Source organism: Diorhabda carinulata, chromosome 2 (assembly GCF_026250575.1).
Source record: "Diorhabda carinulata isolate Delta chromosome 2, icDioCari1.1, whole genome shotgun sequence".
NCBI classification, from domain to species: Eukaryota; Metazoa; Arthropoda; class Insecta; order Coleoptera; family Chrysomelidae; genus Diorhabda; species Diorhabda carinulata.
This window is the reverse complement of record NC_079461.1, coordinates 27,087,341-27,112,120: the sequence shown is the minus strand read 5'-3', so window position 1 is coordinate 27,112,120 and position 24,780 is coordinate 27,087,341. Positions and strand designations below refer to the sequence as shown.

At 29.2% G+C, this 24,780-nt stretch overlaps 1 protein-coding gene across 2 annotated transcripts; it reads left to right on the top strand.

Annotated features, from left to right (window-relative positions):
- Positions 1-307: 307 nt before the first annotated feature.
- Positions 308-23,069, top strand: LOC130904155 (mitoferrin). 2 transcript variants are annotated; one of them, XM_057816744.1, is made up of 6 exons: positions 404-713; positions 2,614-2,833; positions 4,049-4,105; positions 4,751-5,128; positions 12,644-12,771; positions 13,092-23,069. In XM_057816744.1, exons 1-6 carry the CDS (start codon positions 597-599, stop codon positions 13,095-13,097), a joined length of 906 nt encoding a protein of 301 aa, XP_057672727.1. In that variant the 5' UTR covers positions 404-596; the 3' UTR covers positions 13,098-23,069. The 2 variants fall into 2 exon arrangements, with proteins under 2 accessions (XP_057672726.1, XP_057672727.1); XM_057816743.1 differs by having other exon boundaries at positions 308-713; positions 12,644-23,069.
- Positions 23,070-24,780: the final 1,711 nt, after the last annotated feature.

Here is a 24,780-nt window from a genome sequence, read left to right as displayed (position 1 = left end):
ATTTACGAACTTATCATATTTAAAATCAGGTATATGGATTCTTTGGATATTATTACAAATGTTTTGTACGAGTTGGATCATAGCAATTGAATTTTGCTTAAGCAATTATCAGTAAAAAAATTGAAACTCAAGCTGTGATCAGTACTCTTTACTATTTTTAATATCAACCATCTATATAAGTGACATGATTTTCATTTTTTTAATTATGTTATTTGAAAACAACTATTTTTAAGGGAATTTTTATGCAGTTATTGATCCAATTAAAAAACTTGTTATCAAATTTGAATATTAAAACTGGGCAAATTCTATTGAATCTACTCTAGATACAAATAAAATTTCCTGTATATACGATCGAAATATAAACCGGCTCTGATTGTTTTATCAGTATCCTAAAGTTAACTAAAAGAAGATTTATATGACAACAATGACACTAATGACAGTGCAAATGTGTATAAGGGGTTCGAAGGTTAGGTATAGTACTTTTAAATGATATTATTTTATTCGTTAGTCGTAACGGTATAAATTTTCGTGACAACGTTGTTCCAACCTTCCATAGAAAGTATTTTGTTTTACCATTCCAATCCTTATTATCAAAAATGAACCCCGAAGATTACGAAACGCTTCCTACCGACAATGTAACAGCCCATATGATTGCTGGAGCAATTGCGGGTGTCATGGAACATTGTGTTATGTACCCCCTCGATTCGGTTAAGGTAAATGTTTCTATTTTTATTCATAGTAGTTATGTAAGTGACAATTTCTTAAATGTACTGTCATAAATATTTTGAATTACATTAATATGAATCCAAATAAACGCAGAATAAAATTAGAGTTAACGAATTTCACTATATTATAAGTCGTTTTTATTTATTACAGTACAATATATGCTTCCCATTCCACTTCATACCAATATAAGGTATATTGGTTAATGTTTAAGGCTGTATAGTTCAAGTTCAAGCAAATTGCAAATAATTTATTAAAAAATTTCCAAATATTTTTGATTATGTGAATATTGTTCAGTACTTGCTTTGAATATAAATTAGGTATTGATCTGCTTTTACTTGAATATTAAATATGGAAAATTTGGAATAAATACTATTGAATAATCAAGGCAATGCATAAATAGCCTATTATTGGTTCAATATGAATTAAACCCTAAATTATTATATAATAGACCAAATTTAAAATTGTAATGTTTGAAGTAGAATTAAATAACTACTAGAATATTCATCATATCTTTAATACTTTTACGTTTTACATGCTAATATAAACCCTGCAAACATTTACTCAGTTTATCACAAAAAAAATGAGTCTACTGAATTCACTATAATTATTGAATAAATACATGTTATCATTTTTTTATTATTTTCATTCAATTAGATAGGTAAATATGAATTAGTCTTAAGAAAAATTATTAAAATTGAGTAATTTTGCAATTTTACAAAATTATTTCTTGACGTCCATGATATAAAACAACTTCTTTTAGAGAAATTGTACTTTCTTAGCCTCTTAAAAGGTCGGAAGAGATGATTATTTCAGTCTGAGTTAGAAATAATAAAAAAATTACAATTTATTATTATGGCCATGAACAAACACCAAAGGGAGCCTACTATTAAGTAATGATTAAAAAGAAGCAAGTGATATAAAAGAACCCCGTAGATAGAAGAACAACCATAGATACATATACTATACACAATACAAAAAACTTTGGCATATTAAAGCCTGGAGAAAGAGAAAGTACACAAAAAGGTTGTGTCTATCTGGGAACTAAATGTCAAATGGAATAAGTTCTAATTACCTTCACTAGGAAGAAAAAACTCGACCTCAAGCCTGTCAAGCTAGACAGGCAAGCCATTGAGTGGAAAATAGAGGGAAAATATATAGAACTCGCACAAGATAGTAAACTTATCTGGAACAAACATGAAAGATCCTACTGAGAATGTACATGGCAATTTTGAGACCAATCATCGCATATGGGGCAGTGATTTGGAGTACTAGCACTATTCTGAATACCATGAGGAAGGATCTCTTGGTTGTACAAAGACTACCTTTGTACTGTCTCTAAATAATGATCACACCTGGGGCATGTCTCAGGACGATGCATCAAAAAAGTTTGGCTTCAAGATAATTATACACCAGAATGAAGGGAAATGAAACAGCTGATAAGTTCGCTAAAGTGAGGGCAGACAAGCTCTTCAGGGGACCTGAACCCTTCTGTGGTATCAGCTACAGAACAATAAAAAAGCATTGGAAAAGAAGATAAATATGAGCAAAACCAATCGTTGGAACAACCTACAGGGGCTGAGACAGGCAAAGACTCTTCTGGAAAACTATAACCAGAGAAGATCTGCTGAATGTATCAACCTATACAATAGATTCTTTGAGTTGTAGTGTTTTTGGCACCCCCATATCTACATACATTCATAAGAAAGTGGCTTACAAATATATACAACTAGGCAAATTAAGAAGTTGATATATTGTAGTTTTAATCCTGCTTGAAGAAATCAAATATAAGTGGGAAGTAATTGCAGTTGTACAAAACAACAAATGTAAAATTTGTCTAATTTTAATACCAATATTTGCACATGTTATTGATATACTTATATCTTGTAGACGAGAATGCAGTCTTTGGCTGCAACAGGAACTGAAGGTATCGGAGAAACATTATTAAGAATGGTCAGACATGAGGGTCTTCTTAGACCTGTTCGAGGTATGTCTGCGATGGTTGTAGGAGCAGGTCCTTCACATGCCCTATATTTTAGCAGTTATGAATTTTTGAAGAATTATTTTTCAAAACACTTTAATTCATTTCGATATGATACGTTGATTTATGGTAAGTCAATATTTAACTCAAAGGCAAAAAGACCAATAACCAGTAGTACATATCAGTATAAGTCTTTGAATAGATTATATTTCTGCTAAAAATAGGTACACAATTGTTATTTTCCAATTTTTCAATACAGTATTGAAATCTTTTGCATTATACTGAAATATAACAATTTTCAGTTGATAGTTACTCATGTAATTAATAGGTATCTTGCAACTGGCAAATATCAATATTTATTTAACTGATAAATTGTATATATTGTATTAATAAGAATTTAAAGTAATCTATTAAATGGTACAGTAAAACAAGTTTTTTATTCTTTCAACGAATTCTCCAAAAGTTAATGTGTAGTTGCTCAGTAAATGGTTTATATACTATCTTCTTTCTTAATAGCATAGTTTTGATATTTATCGAATCTGACTAAATGCCCCTTTCTGCATTCAAATACATCTGTACATCACCAGATGAATATTAAAATGTATATTTTAACAAATTTTAAATTCTGTCCTGGTTTGACTTTAAACAAACCATTATTTGACATTGATGTATAGAATAGATCACTTATTTACCATTTTGTTCATCATTGATAGATTTTTCATTTTTTATGTATATGAACCATTTTGAAACATTTTTTTTATTTGATTGTTTAAAAAATTTATATAATTGAAAGTATTTTTTTTTCTAGTTGGAGGTTTGTTAATGCTGTTTAATTTGATTTTTATCATATCGATAACTTCTATTAATTTAAAGAATTGCATACCTATGTAATATGTCTTATACATATATTATTAAATTAGGTGGGTGGCTCAAATATAAACAGGAATTTTTTTTAGAGCTGAAATTTTTTAGTTATTCTAGATAATTTCCGACAAACACGTCGAATGCTTGTTTGAAGTGGATGAAAAGCATTTGCATATTAATGTTGTGCTCATAGTTTTTTTCAATCACTTGTTTTATAGTATGTATCACATTACTGTTGATTTTCCTTGTCCAAAACCTTTTTGATGTATAATTGAAGTAAGTTGTAGTTTGAAATGCATTGATAAATTGTCTATTCATTTATAAACCAACGTTGTCAATGTCAAATAGTATTTGTTAAAAGCCAAAGTTCGGCCAAAATATCAAAATATTATGTATAAAAAAAGAAGTTAGAATAGAACTAGTATCAAAAATATTTATTGAAAAAAATAATAAGACGTTTGAAGAAATTGCTTTTTTTAGGATCATCTGGATGCATAGCAACATTAATACATGATGGTTTTATGAATCCCGCTGAAGGTATTCTTTAATTTTTAGTTAAATTGAAATTTAATGTTAAATTTTTAATTATATTTCCCAATAATTGTCACTAATACCTTTATAACTGATATCTATAAATTAATGACATTATTGATGTTACTTGTTACTCATTTTTTAATAACAATATTGATTATTGTTACTATCAATACAAATATTACTCCACTTATTAGTTAATTTACAACACATAGTTTGTTTTTTCTCTTTTTTGGTCTTTTTCATTTCAAATATACAAGCATATTTAAAATTATTGTTACTATTCAATACTTTTTGATTATTTGCTAGTGGCGTGCTGCCCTTTCACTTCAAAGTAAAGTAGTTAAATTAAGACATTATTTAACTATAAAAATGAAAATCTGTCATTTCTCAATATTTAGTTGAAGCTATTAATAAAATTTATATTAAATGGAAAAACTATCCATACATAGTTTATTAACGCAATTTTTAATACAAAAATGTGTAGGGTAATTTGCTTTTGTACCCAAGTAAATATTCTGGGAATCCCATAAAAATTTGCTGCTACCTACGTTAGTAATCTGCGACATATTTTTATGCTACAGTTTTAAAATATTCAGTATGATTCAAAAACAAACATTAACTTTTAATTAATATGTTCTATTTTTTCAGTTGTGAAACAAAGAATGCAAATGACAAATTCACCTTATACATCTGCGCTAAGGTGTGCTGTAAATACATACAAAACAGAAGGTATTAGAGCATTTTATAGATCTTACACAACACAGTTAACAATGAATATCCCTTTCCAAAGTATTCATTTTGTGGTATATGAAATGTCACAAAAAGTTATTAACAAATCCAAAGTTTATAATCCAACAGCACATATGGTAAGTGGAGCATTAGCTGGAGGAGTAGCTGCAGCTATAACCACACCTTTGGATGTGTGTAAAACTGTATTAAACACACAACAAACCCCGGTCGGTAGTGGGATGGTTGAAGCTATTAAAACTGTGTATCGATTAAAAGGATTATCTGGATTTTTCAGAGGTAAGAATTTTTATTTTACTTATTCACTATAAAGTAGAGCTAAATATTATTTTTTTCCAACATAATTTTCAAGCTAAACTGATTTGGAAAAATGTATAATGAATTTGATTCTCAATGGTTTGTTATTTAAAGTGTAGCTTTCAATATGTGTTTGGATTTAATTATTATTCAATGAAAATAAAAACCACAAGGACAACTAAGATACTATTGAAACCACGAGACAATAAAAACCCAAATGCGGCGGAAAATCTAATCAAGTTTTAAATAAATAAACAATGTTGCATACTCCAAACATAACAAGTCTGATGCAAAATTTCTCTTGAATACATACTACAAATAATAATGCTAGCTGTGGTTTTCTCTAGTCCTGATTAGAACTTCCAAACGAGATTTCCTTATACGGTTTTGAAAAGATCTTACAATATCAAAAAAGGTCAACAGATATACTGTTCTCCTAGTATTTGTGAACCATGTCAGATATTGTTTTTAAATGTTTAAATTTGAAACAAAATTTTAAGCCATGAGATCATGAGAGGGTACAGTTAGTCCAAGTGTCGGGGATAACAAGAGAAGGCTAGTAACAGATCTACAAGAAAAAGTTAAAAGATGGACTCAATACTTTGAAGGAATGCTGAATGGACAAGAAGAAGACCTATAACAAGAAGATATAGAGGACGAAATAGAAAGTGTGGGTCTAGTTGGAAGAACTAGCAGATGAAAAAATTTTCAAATGGATAAAATATGAGAAAAACCATTAAAATACAGAAGAGTATGGAATTCCAGCAGAATTGAGATTATAGAGAGGTACTATTTTTGGATCTGGAAACGAATAATAAAGAAGTTTCAAGGAAGGAAGAGGAATGGCACATGTGATATTCAACTTTAAGATACAAATGGATAAAAGCTATGAGTAAAGTCTAGGTCTACATGTTACATTTTTTAAATTTTAAGCAGGCTAATGACACAATAGATAGAAATAAAATATATTGCCTTGAACCTACCAAGAATCCCAAAAAAGGTGAAGTTAATCAAGATGATATTAGAGAACTCACACGATAGAGTAACGTGCAACAGAATCAGAAAAATTTAGGGTTCAAAAGGGATTGAAACAAGGAGATCTAATTTTGACAATGGCCTTAATCTAATGGCACTAGATAACAGGATACAAACAACAGAGCTCAATTTATCACCATAAGCAGCAAATAATTGCATATTCATATGATTAAGGTTTGATAACCAGAACATAGAAAAAATGGAAAGAGCATTCTGTAAACTAGTAGAGGCTGCATAAATTATGGAACAAAGATACCCAAAAAAAGGATTTCTTGCAAAGAATACCTTGGAATAACAGACAAATAGTGATGAAGAACAGACTGAAATAAATAACAGAATAGTGAAAGGAAGTAAAGCTGTGGGAGCATTAAGTAACTAAATATATGTCAGGAGTCATCTAGAGCATCCAAAATTAAAATATATTGAACAATAATATGACTTACAGTAACATACGAAAGTGAAATTTGAGTTTTAACAAAGGTGAAAGAAGCAGAACTGATTACATGGGAAATTAATGTTCTGAAGCAAATATTTGGGAGAAAATAAATGAAAGACTTTGAAAAAGAATAACTAATTAAGAACTGAAGAATCTATAAATAACAATCAGTGACAAGTTTCATAAAAGCTTAGTGTGATATAGACATTAAAAAAATGCTGAAAAAATATGAAAAGTGGTCGTTGAAGAAGGGAAAATAGGTAAAAGAAGAAGACCATGGCCAAAGGTGGAATGGAAAAGTCCAGAATCGCAACCTGTTGAGAAGAATTGAAAAAGCGGTGAAGAAAAGAAAGATAAGTCATGGGCCTTAAAGTAATGCAGTACAAAAAATCGCGCTGCCCAACTCCATTCTTGAAATTATAATCTTTTTTACTTGGTAACATCAGTCACTTGTCTTTTTATTTACTTATTGGGGCGTGATAAAATTGTAAAAGCGATTTTGACAATATCATTATTTTTCATTTGAAATTAAAATAAGTTTTAGTATATATTACCCTTTTTGTTCAACATTGTAAAATTATTTCGTTTGCTATTCTTAATAATGGATGTAGAATTCTGAAATTTTTGAATCCAGTTTTCTTTTCATAAAATTTCTTTTGATATGTATATAATTTTTATTCTACCTTTCAGTCTAGAGACGAATGTTAGTTTTATGCAAATTTTCTTCAGGTCTTTCAATTCTATAGCCTATATTTAACGTTTCATATTTTTAAGTTTTCATGTTTGAGAATTGCTCTGAATTAAATATTCTCATTTTAATTGGACTTCCTCGATTTTAATCAAACAAATATTTCTTATATTAAAAGATTTTGTATACAATGATTGGTTTTGTAAGGAACTACAGTGTTGACAAAGGTTATCTAAATTTGTATCTATATGTCTACTATAATGAAACAATAAACACTACAAATCTATGATAATGAGTTATGCAATAACATTAGATATAATCAAGTGTTCTGATTATTTTTATTCATATGGAAGTGAACATAAATTCGTTTAATATTTATAAATTAAATATATATATATATATATATATATATATATATATATATATATATATATATATATATATATATATATAGAAAAATAGTTATTTTTGTTGAAAAATTAACGAGTTAAATAAATAATTTTTTATCATTCTTACTACTTTTAGACATTCAAATCAATTTTATAATATTCATTAATAGGTTTATCATTTCTTTATTAAAAAGTACATTTATGTTAAAACAATTCTACTCAGAAATTTTACACATAATTAAAAAAGTTGTGGAGTACTTTATTTTACAGGGTGTCTCAAAACGATTCAACTATTTCAAGAGTGAGTGAGAAGCAAAGACGGCGCGGGGGTCGTTTACTAGTGCGTTCCTTGAATTTTTAGTTGCCATCGTGCCGTACACAAGAGAGTAACCTTCTTTGTGTGTGAGTGCGTATGTCGAGAACAATCGATCACTTACTCGAGTTTGGCGTTTGTATCGGTTACATGACATTATGGACTACGCAACATTGCGGAAGCTCCAGGCAATGCAACAATTTTAGCTTGGATCCAGACATTCAATACTATTGGAAACACAATTGAAGAAATTCATCACGTTCGTCCAAGGACAACAAGAACGCCACATCTTCAGATCTTACATAAACGCCCGTTGCATAGCCCAAAAATCACCGTGTGGGTCGCTATATCGGCGAACTACATTATTGGGCACAACTTTTATGAAGATAACAAAGGACATGCAGTGAATGTAACTTCTGCATGCTATGTTTACATGCTACGCAATTGTTTCGGGCCTCAACTGCAACAGTGTCACCATTATAACCGAATAACTTGATTCAAACAGGATGGGGCTACATCGCAAAAAAGGTGATTTCACGAAGAGGTGATCTTGAATTAGGAGTATTCCTCGACTACTTCTACAAAAAGTTTTTTGAAAATGTACGCGAACGGTTTGAGGAGTGCTATCAACGTGATGGGCGTCATTTAAACAATGTCGTATTTAAAAAGTGAAATTTTGTTTCTTTTTTCTTTTAATTCATACCAATAAATACATATAAAAATAAGTATAATGTATTTTTTTTTCCAACTAAAGTAGTTGGGTCGTTATAAGACACCCTACGTATTTAAAACTAGCTGACACGGCAAACGTTATTCTTCATTACAAATATATAGATATAGATTATATCTACGAAATATTTCAAATTAAAATTCTTGATAGATATCCAGACATCAAAAATGTTTATTCATATTTTTACTTTTAATTATGCGAGAATATGCCACATACAGTTGTCCAATAACCACTTTGAAATCAGCCTAATGCTCTACATCAGGCTCATACTGGAATGCTGGTATAGACTAGAAATTAATCTGTTGTAAATACTCGAAGAACTTGTTGGCATTGTTGGTCCATTCCCCTACGTCTGGTGACTACGAATCTGCGTGTTTCTCTTCGTTCTAATTGTCTTTGTTGATTTTGTTCATCTCGTGCCTCTTGTGATTCACATAACTGTGCTATACTCACACGCACATCTGCATTGTTTTGTTGGATTTGTTAGACGACTCAAATTGGTCCCTTTGCGTCTTGCTGGCATTGCTGACTGTGCTTAGAACATATAAATAAATCAAATTACTTTTTGTTCAAAAACAGTGACTTAGTATTGTATTCGTTTTCTTATTATTTGACTTATCTTTCATAATAATAAAATTTATCAAATTCGTACACGTTTCTATTTTGATTTAAAACTATTTGCAAAAAACGTCTGGCACAGTTAAACAACAATAAAAATATCTGGCAATTCATGTTGCAAAAAGTAAAAATAATAACAACAAAAAAAGAAACCTTTTGAAATGGTTCGAAAAATTGATATTTTACCTGTACAGGTAGGATCTGCATCGATGAACGCACTCACTACTGCCAGCCAGATAGCTCGTATGACGTCTGGGAAAGTGAGAGAGATAGCATATAACAAAACTAGCCTACCTGACATTCTATCTCAAAAACGTTGCTAGCTCTTAGACTATAATCTAAATGTATATCCCATTGTTATTATAGAGCACTTTAAGAATCAATCATTACTCATTACTTACGAGTGGTTAATTATGAAGACATTTGCAAAATATGCATCGGGTTAATAAATTGCTACCATATGCTAAACCATATACAGTATAGCAAATGGAATAAATTCTCTATTGGTGATTTGTATGTTTATTGGAGATTTATATTGAGCAATAGAGAAATTTTTATAATTTAATAATCATAATAGCAATCGAGTTATCACATAATTGGTATGATAATAAAATAAAAATACTTGTTTCAGATGAAATATTTTAAATTCATTTCTATTTAAAATTCCTTTTTATGTCACAGTAGATAAAACAGTTTATCTCAAGTTATTTCCCGAAATAAATATTTGTGAAATATACTTTGTTAATATTTTCGCATTTACGATTTTATGTATTAACGATGACTACCATAAATAAATTCTTATTTTTTTTAATAGAATAATTGAGTGGTATTCTTTTTTTAACAAAATTTATCAACTCAACGCTACTTGCTAATGTTTAATATCGTGCTAATACATTTTCAAACACTTAATTCACTCTGTAAGACTTTATAGACTTTTACAACCGATATTTAACCAGTTAATTTATCAATTTTAATTTCGCACATTTGCTTAATGATAAAACATTCTTAAAACAATTGATTGGTAATTAATTGAAATACTTCATTAAGACCGTCCCTACGACATAGTTATATTATATATTTTTAAATCGTCTTGATTTTAGGTCTCTTCTAGTATAAAATGTGTTTTTTTTTTATTTTTAAAAGATAGATAACAATTTTGCCGTTTCGCCTACTTTCAGTATATATCAAAATATGCTATTGACACAGACAATGCTTATTTATATTGATCAATAGATCACTTACATCATGATTATCAAAATAGAAATTTATTTTTTCCTTTATTTAGGTCTTTTATATCATTTATAGCTTTTTCCTTCTTATGAATGTGAACATTGTGAACCATTTCTAAAAATTCTCTTTTTCGTGTATTTAATTCCGATCAAAGAATTTTTGAATCTTTATAATTGAATTTATGTTTTTTTGATATTCCGTGATTCGTTAATGCAGTTTTTTTTATCGGATTGATGACCTTTTAGTCTATTTTCTAAATACTGAGATGTCTGCCCTATGTACACAGCGTCACAATTGTTACAAGGCACTTTATATATAATATTACTTCTTCTGTTTTTTGGTGTTTTATATTTTAATTTAATGAAATATTTGCATAGTGTATTATGTCCTTTATGACTTATATTAATATCATATTTATTGAATCAATTAGTTGTTGGGAAAGTCCTTGTACATATGGTAAGGAGAAATGTTTTCATGTTTTTTTTCTGTTTTGTTTTTTAATTGATTATAGTATCTGTTTATTTTTTTCGTGAATATGTTGTTTATAATTTTTTCCGGATAATAATTTTCTTTCGATGCAGTTTTTGCTTTTTGAATAGCTAAGCATCTAAATTCGGGATCTGATAGTTGAATCGATCTATTAGGCAAAGTTATTATCACTGATATTTTTTGTAACATAGGATGACACAAATATCTTGAGGACCAAGTTGGTTTCGTATACCATTCTATGTTATTGTTAATTTTATACAGGGTGTTTAAAAAAAAGTTGATCTCGTTTCTAGGATAGATGGATGCTTACTAATTATTAATAATAATAATTAATATCTTTATCGATACTTTATACCAGCATCGATTATTACTTCATAAGTTTCCAATCAAAATATTCCGAAAACGGTACATAGTATCGTGTTTTATCAAGAGTATCATTTTGGCGTAAAATTAAATGATGTTTAAGTTAACTTGAAATTTTGCTTACTAAATCTAATATTGGAAAAGTTATGTTCAATACTACTTGGTACGAACCGTGTAACTAGCGCCCTCTCTGAGAGTCAGGTATAAAAACAAATTCTCTGGATGTATCCATGTATGTAGCTTCTGAAACATATTCGTATAAAATTTCAATACAATGTTGTCAGTAGTTGCGGCAAAATCGTAAACAATGGGTATATTTTTTTTCTTCAACGCCCTTTATCTTGAATAAAGATGACGTTACGAAAATTTTTTACTGAGGAAACCCCAAGTATTTTTCAGTTTTCTATCTATCCTAGAGACGGGATCAACTTTATACACCCCGTATAATGTGACATCAACAGAATTAATTTTATTATTTTGTTCGATTTCGATTGTGAATTGAAATATTTTATGATAAGAATTGAATTTTTTATTCCTGTTTTCGATTTGATTTTTTGGTACGGCAGTAATGCCATCATTTACATATCGGAGAAAGAATGGAATATTTATATCAATTTTGCTTAGGACAAGATCTTCCATTACTAATTGTGCTATAACATTTGGTGTGGAATTATAGAAAGAAAATAATATTTTGTTTAAACTTTTTGCTATTTTGAAAAAGCATGATGGTGAAGCAGCTGGGTTTCTATAACATTAAGTCTCTGGATTTCAATCCTGGGAGAAAATTTTGTATTTTTTTTGTTAATCTAACTGTAGATAAAATTTCAGTGACAATATACTTCTCGAAACAAACAATAATATTAATATAAAAATAAAAAACAAAATTTTGTACAAACAAATCTTTAAATATTTCATAACAAAACTACCGTAATTGTTATATTATTCATTTTTTTCTTAACTCATTTCTTTCGACATTTAATGGCATTATTCACTGGATTAACTAGAATTCAAGTTTGATTTTATTTTTTCCTTTTTAGTACACTTTGAAGTGTTTGCGTCCATTTGTAATCCTGTATAACTAGGCATGAGCCTTTGTCTAATCCGCTTCTGTCTTAGAGAGAAAATATGTTGTTCTCAGTTAAGACATAATTTAGAAATATACCATATCTCCTATACGATATTTTACTTAAGGTAATTATATTTCAGGTGTCCACGCAAGAGTAATGTACCAGATGCCAGCCACCGCTATATGTTGGTCAACATATGAATTTTTCAAGTATTCACTGAAAAATTCTTCCGATGTAAGATTAGTGCCAGGAAGTACAAATACTAAGGTATCATCAAAACCAATAGACATGGAAATCAAACTAAATAGTGACAATGTTCGGATAGACTCAAATAATGAAAAGTATAATTTAAAAGCTAAAGAACTACCCGCCATGTCTGGAGCTGGATTATACAGTTCAATTTCTTTTAATACTATGCATGAAGCTGATTACAGGCAGAAAGATTCATTTTTAGATATTGCTCATACGTAGTATAGAAAGTTGCTCCGACATTTATATTGATACAATGTATTATTATTATTTTATTTTACCAGTCAGAGTCGTTTTCTAATTTCACAGATATTTAACAATAAGCAAATTTTTTTCAGATTTGAGTTGAAGTAAAACTATTAATAGAAACGAAATCAGTGTCATATACACAAGCAGGCAATTTATTAGTGATGGTGACTGATGGTTGTTTAAGTCTAAACCCTTGCTGAAATGGCCGAAATTACAAAGGTGCAACATTAGGGGTTTAAGTGCAATAAAAACCTTGAAAATAAGTATTTATGTCAATAAATTATAGAATACATTTAAATGATGTTTATTTCATTAACTAACTTGTTAGATTGAGAAAAGAATTATTCTGTTTCAAACGGGTTTTAAGAAATTTATTGGTAATAAAGAATTTTGTTAACCTTGTATGTTTCAAAGTACAACTCTAAATCTAAAACTTCGATAGTTTTTTAGAAACTATGTAAAATTTGAATTTCCGTGTGGTTATTATTAGGGATTTTTTGGAAGAGTATAAAGAATTTGACATGGTTCTTTATAGACTCCATGACTCAGATCATCTACAAATGTAAAACAACGAGCAGCTTGTTAAAATTAAAATAAATTTAAATCTATCGAAGGAAATGAATGCAGCTTATGCATAATTGTAATACAGCAACAGTCGAGTAATTAGAGCAACTATAGTGAATGTTCAAACTGACTGCATCTAGGTTAGGTTAGTAAAGGCAATCTTGATCTAGATTGATCGTGGTTCACTCTGAGGCCTTCCAAACATTAATGGACCTCTTAAAATTTCAGTATGTGTGAACTTGATTCTTGACAACTCTTATTAAAACCCTATTGATAAATCAGACAATTCTAATAATCACAAAAATTTTCCTTTTTCCTAGTATCTACAAAATAGTTAGATACATAGTTGTAACCATCAACTCCTTTAAATAGTGTCACAGATTTATGAAGCTTAAGATAAATTATAGTGTTTCGAGTTTTTTTCCAAAAAATTAATTGTACTTTCGAAAATTTTCAATATAACTAAAAACTGGAATCTTTAATATGATGATAGGAACAAAGTTATATAAAAATTTGTTGTCAATTATAAAAATACAATTAAGAAATTTCAATTTTCTCTACAACCTAACCTAACCAAAGACTACTGAAAAAATTTTAATTCAAATATCTCGTTTACGAATTCTAGAAAAATATTACCAGTAGTTTCTGATTATGTCGATCATTGTGATATACTTCGTGTGTGGTAAAATCTATTTGTGTACAGGATTATCAAAAAAGTATTGTCAATATAGAAAAAAAAAGGTTTTGAAACATTTTACATACAAATTTTTATTATACAACAAGGAATTGTCGAAACCTTGTTTCTTATTCGTTTAAATTGTATATAAGAGTCATTTAATCAAAATATAATATTAAAGCAGTATATAGTAAGCGAACACTTCTGAAAGACATTTTTTGTAAACGGTCTTTATGGTGCAATCCCTACTGTTGAATCACTGAAGTGTTCGGCTCTTTATTTTATTTCCAGTCACCTTCTCAAATAAATTGTCAAAATAACAAATTATTGTTAAAAGTTATTAATTAATTTACTGCTGTTTAACTTTATTCATTTATATCAAACCTTGTTATCAATTAAAAATGTAAATTTAAAATACTTTATCCATGCAAGGGATGTTCGTAAAGTAGGTTTTATAATAAAACCAGCACAGATACGGTAAAATAAGCAAAAACTACCATTCGCACGTGATTCTCCAGACATTTGTCATAGAGTGGTACAAGTTTTCCCTAAACGCTTCGAATAATCTTGACACTTATGCAATGGACCACGGTGTTTTCGCTGTTACATATCTAACCAACAGGGAATGGATTCAGATGCCGATACATATGAAAGTGAGTAGGAGCATAGTCGATTTGTCGATAAATTTCACTTGGTTTAGATTCAAACATACGTTGTAAAGTACACACAACCAACAGCGAGATTGAAATGGCGTCAAGTTGTTTTTTGTGATGACAGAACTTACTTTACAAATATACCTTTCTAATTTCATTTTTATGACATTTAGTTAATTAAGAGATATATTTGTGCAAATTGAACATTAATGTTTTGTGTTTCAGTATAAAGCTATCCTATTTCAGAAACTTTTGGGTTTATTGACAGTTTTATAATGCTTTTTTCATTTCACTGGCATTAGTGGCCTATAATTTCGATGGTGATCAAAATTTAAACGATAAAACTGGACAATAAAAGCCTACTTGTTAAGTACCAGTGACAAAGATCTTTTAAACTTGCTTAGGGTCGGTATTATAAAAGTTTTGTTCGACCAGACGTTATTCAACCGCACGTCGAAACTTCACGAATGGTTAACATCGATTCGGTATTTTAACGCATTTGCAACCATCCGTTGGCCAACCGGAGCTTTGTGCTGAAAAATTTGAGTTGGCTGCACTTAGAGTTCAATTGTAACCATCAAATCCGAGTGAACTGAATTTTGCAGGGGAGGGTGTGTCAGTCAAAGGTGGAAGTATAATTTTGTTTGAAATTTCCACGTGTAGTTTCAATATTATATAAATTTGAAAAGATTAATTGCAAAGGAAAAAGAGTAAACAGAATATCAGATGAATTATCATTACTATTATCTTTCCAAATAATATATAAGTAAAGCAAAGTAAACAAAAATTGAGATTAGAAAGTACCTTTCAACTCTCGGTTGACACTTCAAACTGAACCTTCGTTACGGTTGAAACAACTGACAGTCAACTACCCCTTTGACCCCTGGCTAACGTTTATAATACGTAAATTCGGCTTCAACAAACAATTGAATCTCAACTTATGGTCAACCGGACTTTATAATACCGATCCTTAATCAAATTTGAAGCTTGCATTTCAACTCTGTAAAAATTTGCATATTAATTATGAGAAGTTTATCGTATTACATGAGGCATACATTTTCAGAAAATTTGGGATTGAAAATATTTTGTGTAACATAGGAATATCAATTTAAAATCTTTAACGCAGTTAGTGCAAGTTTCGTCACGATACATAACGAAGTGTGTCTAAAAGATTTGCTGAATGGTAATAGAAAAGAAACAAAATAAACAATTAGATTTATTGGCCTTCAAAGTAATCGGCATTGTTCACATCACACTTTTGGGATACGCCCGTAAAACGTACCCCTATTAAAACTTTCGGGCGAGCAAAGTCTACAAGATGCCAGGTCAGGGGAGTACGGTGGAAAATCGGGAACAGTTCCGCCACGTTGAACCAAGAAATTACGCACGCGGATTACAGCCAGTTTAGCAAGACCCACAAGCCCACCCTGCTCAACTATAGCCGAATATGACTGATGCTTCGTAGCGACCGTTAAAAAATATCCTCGTAGGATATGGCGTTCATGGTTTGACTTACAACAAATTTTTAGACGCACCTCGTATAATAAACCTCACTGTTCCACTGGATTACAATTATTCCTATTTTGCTGTTGTTTAGTTATTAGCATTTAAATGGAACAGTATGGAAACAAGTTCAGGAAAGACTAAGGTCGAATCCACACAAATAACAATGTTCTGAATGTGAAAGTATCACTCAAATGAGTTAAATTTCAAAAAATGGTAATTACTTGTGCCATATTTGTTTGAAATTATAATAGACTCTAGAATAATTCCATTTTGTTCTAAATAACCTCAAAGAAATAGACCAAGAAATAATTCTATCATTAAAATTATATTTCAAATTATTTTTCAACCTTATTTTATTATGAACTGATTCGCAGTCTTCCTTAAATATTAGATTAATCTGTCAATCGTTTTTTTTAAACAATTTCGTTTTGATTTTGAATTATAATTTCACAAAACTCAATCCTTTTGAAATTGTTCTCAGATTAGTTCCTGGGTTGTTGGAATTTTAAAGTAACGGTCACCAGTTTTTCATCTTTGGTATAATATCTTAGTATATGGTGTAGTTACAACAAAATACAAATCATCACAGATACACTCCCATTACACAAATGTGGAGTTGGGCTCCAGTGGAATTCATAGTAAATTTCTCTTGAAACACATTGTAATTAATTTGGTAAAATATTTTATATTGATATTCCCATATTTTCCAATGCTTTATAGTTAAATACGTTAAATAGTTGAATATGAAGGTAAACTTTTACCAATTATACCAGTAATTCGCAAAACTTTATCATTTGATGACTAGAGAATTTTTTGAACACATTTATTTGAATATGTTCCATATTGTTATTTTTTTTGTTATGTTTGCATATCGTTTATAAAATGTAGAAAAACATTCTAAATAAAGAATTTTGTTTATGAAACGGAAAACTACATGCAAATTCAAAAATCAAATCTTTATTTTACTTCCAATAGTATAAAAAAAATATATATTTTTATAAGACTAAAATATTCCACACATTCAATACCAGTTGGAATATTTATTGTTACAACCCAATCCACATCACAAAACCAAATTTCTTATAATTACATAAGCAGTAAACATTTATTCCCATATATGAATGCCTAGTTATAAAGGGTGTTCAGAAAGTCTTCTGCCAAACGCAAACTACATCTTTGAAATTGACGCTGTTTTGTCAGTTTTTAAGCATAAATAAAAAAAATTATATATAGTTTAAGCTTGCAGTGATAATTAGTAATACAATCCCGCGTTTTTATACTCGTCAGAAGCATTAAACGTAATAGGGACAACGGATAAATTTTGTTTCATCAATTTTTTTACAAATTTTACAGTAAATTGATGAACGGTTCCATGTTTCCCCAGAACTTCTTCATACTCTTCATGCCTAAGAATAGTGTCTTTTATTTTTAAATCTTTCTCAATGATTCCAAGTATATATAGAAAATAAAGCATAAAGGGTAAACAACATCCAGAGGATCATGGGTAGTTGAGTAACGAAATTAGGCCGATTTGGATTTGGCGGATTTTGGAACTAAAAATGTCGTAACTGCCTTTCGGCGGATATTGCAACTAACCTCAACTCTGACCTCAAAATACACTAGGATGTGGCGGGATTTGCTACAAAATAACAGTTGTACTGAACTCAGCATGGAAAACTCTATAAGAAACAATATCAAACTAAACTTCGCAAAAAAATGGACTTTTTAGTATTGGATTTTAGGCACCTCAAATATAAAGCAGAAGCTTGATAGTAAACAATTATATTACTACAGTCTTATACAATGTAAAGTTTGTATCTATCTGTTATTATACCTCACAGAGTCATCCTCAAAGGGTACTAGTATTCCCTTTTTGAAATGGACATAAAATCACTTCTAATAGTTAACGTTTAGCAATAGAGTTTCTGAACAACTTGTCTAGATTTATTCTCGAGCATTAGAGATAAAAATATTTAAAACATTTAGTGAGAACTACCTACAGGCTGATCTTAGATTTATAAATGCTACACAAAATTCACATTTGAGTAATTTTGTCTGTGATTACATCTATTATAACGACTGCTGAATATTTTTTTTTGTTTGTTTATAAACTGACAAGAGTTATTCTGATATGTTTACTTTAAACAAAACTTTTTCTAATATGTTTTTATTGATCCGACAAAGTTTTCACAAATGCAGCATATGGGAATTTAACGAAAATTTTCCAGTATTTCTAGATATAAGAAAGATAATTTAGAACAGAGAAAATGATAGGATTGTAATTATTTTAAAATCATATATATGTGGATCGGTACAGAAAACATTTACTATTTTTAAATATTTATCATAAAAAGTGGTAAATAGTACCTTTTTCATAATGGAGGACATTAAGTATTTCGAATAATATTTTCATTTCATTATTGCATTGCAAAGCTACGACTCAAGTACTAATGTAATACAATAAAATTTCAAACCAACACGTTCCTCTGATACTAATTTGTTTTCAGTTTTTATGCCTAGAGTTGTTTATATTGAATGTATATAGATAGCGTTAGTTTTATGAAATGCATTTTTATATTGTATAAATTTCAATAAACAACGTTTCTAATGTTGGATAATTATATATAAATATATTTGTACATGTATATATAAAAAGTTTTTCAGTGGAAATAATGAAAATCATCTAATAGTAACTTGCTCTCAACAATATTTCCAACAAATGATATTTATAGTTAATAAATTATAAAAATTATAATTCAATAGATTATGTGGTCATATACTTGCAATAATTGTCGATCTTTTCTTAATTCTACACAATAGGCGTGAAACTACTCGAATTCAAAATAATAGGATTGCTTCGAATCATTCCCATATAAAAATTAAACCAATAGCACTAGTTTACATGGTTTTTATACCCTTGCAGATAGTTAGTATTGTTTATTCAAATGAAAGTTAGCCAGAAACAATAATAAAAATGTCCTATCACGTCTTGTTTCAGAATGAATATGAAGTGTAAATGTAAGGAGAAACATTTCAATCTATCCAAATTTTCTTAATAATTAAAAATTTACGTCTATAATTGATCCCCTGGGTTGTTCGATATATTCGAAGAAACTAAAACAGTTTCAAGATTCAGAGACATTTGATTGGATATTAAGGATGAATATGGTCTTTTATTGACTTTTATAAATAATTTTCTACTGATAAAGACAGCATAATACTTTTCAGTTAAATAACCAAAAGTTTTACTAGTTTACACCTTTTGAATATCCCCTAACATGTTTATAAATGTGTCAACCTACTTTTCTTGAATTTAAAAGTGTAAGTAGAAATACTCCATTACGTTATATGTTTTTCTTCAACGAAATATTTTTTTCAACTACCCTATATGGTGACTTGAGTTTAATATTCGTCAATTCTTACTCAACGTTCAAGTAGAAAGTGCAAATAAATCGTTTTTGTTATATTTTTGAATAATTTATATTTTCAAAGAAAAGACCTATTGTAGATTCTTTAAAAAATGCATATTTTCATTATTTTGGATATTTTATTGCAAAGATAAAAAGTGGATACCCATGTGCTTGTGAAATCCATTTGTTTCACTAATGTTATGAAGAGAACTTAGCAATCATGAAAATGACTATTACATTTGTATGATGAAAACTGTAAGATAAAATACAAAAAATAAGTCAAGTATTCTCTGTTATTAAGTCAATTTTTCATCTAAAAGATCTTCCAAAACCAATATGTACTGATAATTCCAGTCAGAATATATTAGAAGATGACATTGAGAAGTGATTTTGAAGATCAATTCAATTCATTGTTAAAGAGTTTTTGAGAAATAAAAAAAATGAAAATTATAAAGATGTTGTATTAAAGATTGGCTGGCTGACTTATTGAAAATTTGAATTATTTTCCTGATTACTTCCTATGTATGTAAATATGATTGATAAACATGTGGATTGATTTCATCAAGATTTAAAGATTTTTTCATCAGGGATTGTGGGACGAAAATATGTTAGGGGATTACTATTGGTATACAATAAAAGAAATTGGTCCAAAACAGCAAATTATTGTTCAAATTCTCACCAAAGTAGCGCTAGTGTAGTCAATGGAAATTATATAAATTTAGCAAAAAATTAATATTTTATTAACTAGTGTAGTTGAGAGTGCTATGATGATTTAATAATACTGACAAAATATTTTACTAAATGATATTTGAATCCAAATGATAAACTTTCGATTCGATCAATCAATAATTTTAAAAAACTTACATAAAACTGTAATTACATACCAAATATCTTATAGCTAGGTTTTATTATCAGCAGATAGTCCGGTGATGTTTATTTTTCAATATCAGAAGATGTACTATAAAAGGATATTAATTTTTTTTTCCTACAGAGAACTGTACTCTTTCAAAGGCAAGAGAATTAATGCCACTTCATGTTAAATGATGTCTTCTAATGTCTATTGAGGTCGAGTCACATCAACTCATTAATATTTCAGTGAATTGACACACAGGTTTTGATTATAGAAAAATCATGCTGGCTCTAAAAACTGTGGACATCAATATTAACAATATCTTCAGTATTGTCATTTCTTCATCAGTATATGTTTTCTTATTTACTCACATAACTCGATATCTTATCTATTCCATAATAAATAAATGCATATTCATAATTAATAAATGGATAATATTTGTTCAGTTACTTTACGTAATAGGAACTCAATTCACAGTTTCGATTGTTTCCACATATTTTCACTTTGTTCTGTATATTATTTCTACATGTATATCGTAGAAAACAAAAATAATTGATTGCTAAGTAGGTGAAGCCTACAGATGTCTTTGGTTCGAGTTTCTAATTTTCCGAATATTTACTATGAATCATGTAGTTTGACTAAAATAATGGACATATTTTTCGTATAAAGGATAAAAAAAATTTCCAAATAATTATATTTCAATATTTGTGTAAAGGGATTCTTTATTTGTTGCGGTATATGGAATTATATTTTCAATTTTTTTGCAGAGCGAGTACTGATTATATAATTACATTATTTCTTACTGACCTGTACCTATTTCTATAATTTTTTTATACAGCATTTCTGCAAACATTTATCATGCTTTTTAACAAGGATTAATACAGTTTTTTTCACAAACTTAAAGTACTAGTTGCATATTATCGTTAATGCACTTCACATGTTTTTAAAACTTTTTAACAAATCTGTAATTTGAGATAATTCTAAATAGTTTGTTAAAAAATTAGTTCAACTACTACAACTTATGGTTATGCTGGCAAAATAAACTACGAGTTTCAAATATATTTTTCTAAATTAGTAGTAAATTCGAAGGATTGGTGATATCATATTGATTGGGTTTTGGCTTACTTTTTCTGTTTATAAATGTTTCCAAATTCCAATTTAATAAAGTTATTGAACCTATAAACCTGAATCAAAAGCGGCAGTAGAAATATGATCAATTTTCTTCGTAATCGGAAGACGAATTGAACATATTGTAGTAATTTGTTTCAAGCATGACTATTGTGGAACAAGCAAGACAATAGCAACAAATCACATTAATATATTCAATATTTTAATATAAAACAATGCTTTTCAATAATATTATTTATATATAAATAATATTAAATATTACAGCTAAAATCGTTTTCATTCAGTGACATATTTCATGATCTTGATCATAATGTTTTTCTCTGAGGAAATTAATCGAGACTATAATATCTTAATTATTTGAGTAATTAATTGATTTCACTTATTTTTGAAATGATAGTTATTTTGATTAGATTTTGTTAAGAGTCCAATTCTATAATAAAATTATTGTCCTCGGACAATTCAATTATATAATGATATTTGATAATATTGATAATTGATTATTTTTCTGCCAAATGCACTAATACGATAAATTATATGTAAATAATAAAAAGAAAATGCATAATGATACTCTTCAAATTAAAACGTTTTCGATTGTGTGAATTACAGTAGAACTTCATTATGTGGTTCGTATTTGCAAAATAATACAAACGTTTACGTTTGAATTTTAGGTCCTACTAGCAAATCTGGATTGCCATTGAAGTTCTACGGTAAAATATGGTTCATTACACGTCTAGAAATGGATTTTTCCGTGCTTGCATAACTTCTCGTGTGAAGCGTGCTCGGCAAAATCCTTATTTCCAGATCTCTAATGAAATATACTATTTTGTTCATATTACATAACTCTGAGAACTGCCATAAATTTGCATTTTTCCCATAAAATGGTCGGTTTTTTTTAATGCAAAGATGGTATAACTTTTATTTCGATTTATATGACCAGATTTCAATAACAAAAATTTTGTTAATCCCAACAAGACATTACATATTTGCTATTTTATCTTTGTTTATGCAACTAATTATAATTTCATATGTTATTATTAGATATTTTGAAATTAGTAACGCTTGTAAAGCTGTGATAAAGTCCTTATCTACATTTTAGTATGATATTGACTTCGTTCAGATGGAAGTACTATCATATTGTTTTTGTTTTATTGTTTTTAGAAATTGAGAATATAGATTATAGGTAGTCTCCAGCTATTGTAGTAAGAGACCTTGTCACTGTACAAAGGTAGATTATATTAACATCATGTTGTTTAAAAAAATGAATAAAATGTTCAAAATTATTATTTTTTCATTAATAATTTATCCTATAACATGAAACCATTGAGTTTCATTAGATGTAACAACATTTACCAGTCTGTTTGATTTTTTTTAATAAATACCGTTGAAAAAAGTTCCATTATTCTATTTCTATTTAATTTAAATGTTAATCTTGTTCTTCATCCTACGTTAGGACTGTGTTTGCATCAATGGTTGCCTAACTGCAGCTGGGATGATGAAGACCAGCTTTCATACCATCCTGTAGGTGGTCGGGATGTATTCGGTTTTTCTTCCTTTGCAATTTTAGCCAACCTGTCATCGGATATTCTGTCCATATAGTCTCTCCATTTCCTTATTTCATCATTTCTCTCCAGGTAAAATAATGTGTGTTCCGCTATTGATCTCAGCGTTCGCATTTAAGTAGTTCTTAAAAGCCGTTTAGTTATGGTGTTCTCTGCTCTGGTCTCTAACGCGTATGTCATTACTGGTCTCACACAGGTCTTATATATTCTGACTTTGCTCCTGGTAGTCACTTCAAATCATTAACCCTCATTTTGGTGTATATCATTGATAAAGACTTATATCAACAGTTTGATACCATTAGATACATAATTTCTGAATTTAACAGAAAAACCCTTGAAGGCTCAAAAAAATCCGATACATGTTAAAAGTCTAAATAGAAAACTCCAGACCGTTTTGTTGAAAGCTAACTGCTTCTTCTGTTTTTCTTCACTATTTTCTATTTGATACAGGTAGTCTTCATTCAATTTTTTTTCACTTTTTTTGTGTCTACTGCAATGTATTCAAACTCCAGACCTGTTATTTTAGTCTTAAATTAATGAACAAAGGGCGCATGGGTAGTCGGAGATTATACTGCACGTCATAAAACAAGAATTATTGGTCGCATTCAGCGGACGAAACCATTCTGTAACTATTGTACAACCCTAGCAGAATCGTTCGGTGACAGATACGCTACAAAAGTGTTCTGTGATCAAACGTCAAGTTTTAACCTTTTTGTTGTTGTATTTAATATTTCTATATGGATAGTTTCTGTAAGTGGAAGCTATTCCGATTAAGAAAGACAGAATGGCAACGATTTGTCTATCCTCCGAGGTTCCATCTCGGTTCTGCGCATTCTCAAGCATGCGCAGTGTCTCGAACGAGAGAGAAAATGAAAATTGTCGGCACCGTAATGTAGGGACGTTTTTTCCCATACCAACTATCCATATAGGAATATTACATATATGCCTTTCTTGGAAAAAAATGAATTTGAACTGCATTTATAATTATTTTTATATTTTATTTAAGGTAAGGTATTCTTTCAAATAAATAATAAATTAAAAAAGCTCATGCCAGCTAGTTACCCAAATTTATTAGATTTGGAAATAGTATCAGGTGCTACCTTCCAAAATCCTTTCCCCCTCTTTTTTTTTTCATCTAAGTCACTTTCTTTAATATCTCCGAAGTAATCAGGGTATCCTGGATTCTAAGATTCGAAAAATAAAATTTGTTAGTTAGTAGCTAAAATGACAAATTACCAAGTCCAAAATAATATTAATATAAATGACAACCTTTTGGGAACAGATTACTCTCTAGAGGTTGATGGGATCGAGCCAAAATCTACGACCATTGTAGTATTTTGTACATTTAGAATCTTCGGTAAATCTTCATGAAATTATACTGTTACTTCAGTATCCACAGCTGGTGCATCTGTGGCAGTACTACTATATAAAA